At 39.7% G+C, this 4,101-nt stretch overlaps 1 protein-coding gene across 2 annotated transcripts in view; it reads left to right on the top strand.

Annotated features, from left to right (window-relative positions):
• Window positions 1-1,963: 1,963 nt before the first annotated feature.
• Window positions 1,964-4,101, top strand: part of ttc27 (tetratricopeptide repeat domain 27) — a 102,310-nt gene continuing 100,172 nt past the window's right edge. For both annotated transcript variants that reach the window (XM_061040825.1, XM_061040824.1), the window contains exon 1: window positions 1,964-2,220. In XM_061040825.1, coding sequence (XP_060896808.1) covers window positions 2,130-2,220 — 91 coding nt within the window. In that variant the 5' untranslated portion in view covers window positions 1,964-2,129. The remainder of the gene's footprint in view (window positions 2,221-4,101) is intronic.

Here is a 4,101-nt window from a genome sequence, read left to right as displayed (position 1 = left end):
ATTTGTAAAAGTGTCACTGTCCTAAAATTCAAAGAAGGTTTCAAAGCAGGACTGACTGTGACAGACGTCTCTCCTTCTACTGCTCTTCCTTTAAGAACAGTACATAGACATATTTCTATACTGGTTACTTAATTATACTCTGTTTAGTTATTACTTTTATTTATTTCATGTTTATTTGTGTAGGGACAAGTATGGAGCAAGTAAACTGTTGCCACACACTACAGCATTTATAGACTAAGCTCATTTGCAATGCCTGTCTCATGTGTGCCTTTAAAATACATAAAACTTACCAAACAAGAAGAACAATAAAAGACAGAACAATACAGGATACAAACTATCATACAATAGGACAAAGTAAAACAGGAAGAAGTAGAACTAGATCATACACGACTAAATGTTTGATTCGTCGTCAAGAAACGGTGTCACTTTGACTTGCAAAAAACATGTAAATATTCAGCATATTCTCCTAACAATCGTGCACATAGTTATACAAATAAGTAAATAACATTAAATATTATTTAAATTATAATTATTTCAGAAAAATAGTGTTCATTCTAAACTTAGCCCCCCATTAAGTATAAATAAAGGAAACATTTAGTGTTTGATTCGCATTGAAATAAGGTGTCGAGATTTTTGTAAAGGTATTTTACAAACAATGTCCAAATGTGCCCAATCAATTAAATTTCCCCTCATACTTCATATCCTGAAAATTGAAATCAGTATGGGAATAACATGTCATTCCCATACTGATTACAATGATGGATGTACATCCACTGAAGGCCTGTGTATGCATATTCTTCTCTTTGTAGTAACGATAAATGATTTTGAGAAAACTTTAAGTGTAAAAACAAGTAATAAATGGTCATTTTAGCTCTATGGACCCTGACATCAGGCTCTGTAACCCCTTTGGCAGGCATAGCAAAAATATAAACACAAATACATTATTTGACTTCACTTTTTGTTTCTGTTTCTGTGTTTATAAACTTAGCATAAAGGGTTACAATATTAACATGTATTGTGAGTTACATTTAGCTGTTGGCTGGTATAAGCTGATCATCAGTACACAGTATATAAACAAGGGAAAATAAGGGTTCCTTTTGCAATGCCCATTGAGGAAAGTACATTTTACACCACTTTATTAAAATGAGACGTCTTAAAGGTTTTATATGTGATTTTTTCACATTTCCCTTGAGCACCAGCATGAAACCAAAACAACTTGCGCTGCATTGTTGTGTTAGCATGCTAATGCTAGCGATCTTTATTATGCTCGTATCTTCACACTGCATGTAAATTTACCTGAAATGAGCGTGATCTAGAAACACAGTTAAGCAGTGAGTACAGTATGTTATTCTTCTTTTCTCTAGTCCCTCAATTAAACAACTTTTATACGTGAGGGGAGGAGTCAGCCGGCCGTCCAGGCGATGTAAACAAAGTGAAGATAGGACTCTGAAAACTCTGAAAACATCACAGAAAGTGGGACTCGGGTGTCTCACCCATTGTAGACAGTCATGACTCACAGTTATTTTCAGAGGATATACTTGATTTCTATTACATGTAAGTGTGAAAAATCACATAGAAAGCGTTTAATGTCTTATTTCAAGAAAGTTAAGTAAAATGTGTTTGTCCCATTGGCAGATTTAAAAAAAAAAAATTCTCAATATAAGATGTGTTCACTACTTTTCAGGTAAATGTGTCTTATAAAAAGTGTTGAGAAATAATTTTCTTAATAAATAAGAAAATAGTCAGAAACACAAGCTAAGATTTGAGCTTTTGCAGTGTAGTAACACTTTTACAAGCCTATGACCGGAAGTTACTATATATATACTATAACTAGTACAAATCTTAATCTCATATAATAGTATTAAACAGAGACAATATAAGTGCATTTGACTTTAAATGAAATAGTGAATCACTGTCCATGTGCTCCAACATCCCTGTGCGAGCCTCGATCACATTTCCCACAATGCAATGCGCATCTGTCATGGCTGCTCACTGATGCCACTTAAACCACATGGGTGGGAATAAACGTCTTCTATGTGATTGAGACACAACGACTTGGATCATTATTAAAGCGGTTACTCACTGGTTTAGATCCGGGACTTTAGATCACCCAAAGAGGCGTTCAAGTGATGCCGCTGGACGTGGAGATCCCCGTCCTCAGAGGCTTTTTAACACCAAGCGAAGCAGCGGGATGGAAGCACAACATCTCCGCTACTGCAGGTGAGTCAGTGTTATTTTATCATGGAGCTTTTATCATTATCTTTACCCGACGATAGCACTGACACTTTGTGGTCGCTAATGCAAAGTGCCATTTCCACTGAGCGGTGCAGCCGAGGCATTTACCCGCTGATGAGACTCACGGTAACCGGCACCGAGTTAACCTTTTCTGCTCATGACAGCGTTTTAATGTTGATTAATGTTGATTAATGTTGTTTTAATGTTAGTGCAAATGAAGATTTGTTCTGAAGTGCAGGTGTAGATACAGTTAAAATAATTCACAATACATGTAATAACTGCTTAACGAGCTGCTCGGGATGATACGTGCCGTCCTCTCGGATGTGGACGCCACGCCGGATCCCATACAAGTTTTATTCAATTTTAACTATCCTCACTCTTTGGACAGGGAAATAACCAATGGTGTCGTGCTTAATAACGAGTGTGACTGGTGTGAGTTACCACTGTTCGGCATACGCAGCACCCTTGTTTTTGTTGTTAATTTGAATATTATGTAAACTTTTAGCATTTACATTAGCTAACGTTAGCTAAAGTTTCCCCAGTCTTCTGAGACACGTCTGTTAGCCAAACATAGCCTAACACGTTTGATTTAACTGAGCAAAATGAGCATTGTAAGTGACGTACAGACATGACTTGCTCCATGAAAAGTCTTATTTCTGTTGATGTTGTCGTTTTGCAAACCAAAGTGTTGTCATGCAAGTCAACTAACGCTGGGTTTTTTCTGACTGACTTTACAATTGAAGTCTGGCATGATGACGTCTTCATCCCGCACAGCTGCAGAGCATCACATCTGTAAGAGGAACCAGATGTGAGGGCGACGCTTATATAGCTGACATTGTTCAATATGCCCTCTCTCTCTCTCTCTCTCTCTCTCTCTCTGTCTCTCTCTCTCTCTATCTGTCTCTGTCTCTCTCACTCTCTCTCTCTATCTCTCTCTCCCTCTCTCTCTCTCTCTCTCTCTGTCTCCCTCTCTCTCTCCCTCTCTCTGTCCCTCTGTCTCTCTCTCTCTCCCCCCTCTCTCTCTCCCTCTCTCTCTCTCTCTGTCTCTCTCTCTCTGTCTCTCTCTCTGTCTCTCTCTCTCTGTCTCTCTCTCTCTCTCTCTATCTGTCTCTGTCTCTCTCACTCTCTCTCCCTCTCTCTCTCTGTCTCCCTCTCTCTCCCTCTCTCTGTCCCTCTGTCTCTCTCTCTCTCCCCCCTCTCTCTCTCCCTCTCTCTCTCTATCTGTCTCTGTCTCTGTCTCTGTCTCTCTCTCTCTGTCTCTCTCTCTCTCTCTGTCTCTCTCTGTCCCTCTGTCTCTCTCTCTCTCTCTCCCTCTCTCTGTCCCTCTGTCTCTCTCTCTCTCTCCCCCCCCTCTCTCTCTGTCTCTCTCTCTCTGTCTCTCTGTCTCTCTCTCTCCCTCTCTCTCTCTCTCTCTCTGTCTCTCTCTCTCTCTCTCGCTCTCTCTCTCCTGCTTTAAGTTGTCAGGTTGTGACTCTTGTGCCCAGCTGTTGAAGAAAACAATCCCTGAGTTTACATGTTTTTATTCTGAAGGTACAGCTGGTGCTTGGTGTATACTCTGTCTGTGAGCTGCTGTTTTGATGCTCGACTTAAAGTGAGTGTCATTGCTGTTGTTCTTAAGCTGTTAACAGTGAGCTTTACTCTGCTGAGAAAACACACTCTACATCCTCTTTCTATTGAACTTGAATTAACGATTTGATGGCGGATTTGTATGTTGCGGGGCTTTTAAAGTGAAAATAAAAAAGATTTGTCGAGGGTCCATTTGAGGATGGATCCAAGAGCCTTTGAAGTCACATACACACCACATTAAAAAATGCACAGTTTCACAGCAGAAATTGCAGCAGGTGGAGTTTTTGATAACTCATCTGT

Source organism: Labrus mixtus, chromosome 6 (assembly GCF_963584025.1).
Source record: "Labrus mixtus chromosome 6, fLabMix1.1, whole genome shotgun sequence".
In the NCBI taxonomy this organism is placed as follows: domain Eukaryota; kingdom Metazoa; phylum Chordata; class Actinopteri; order Labriformes; family Labridae; genus Labrus; species Labrus mixtus.
This window is presented reverse-complemented; position numbering and strand designations above follow the sequence as displayed.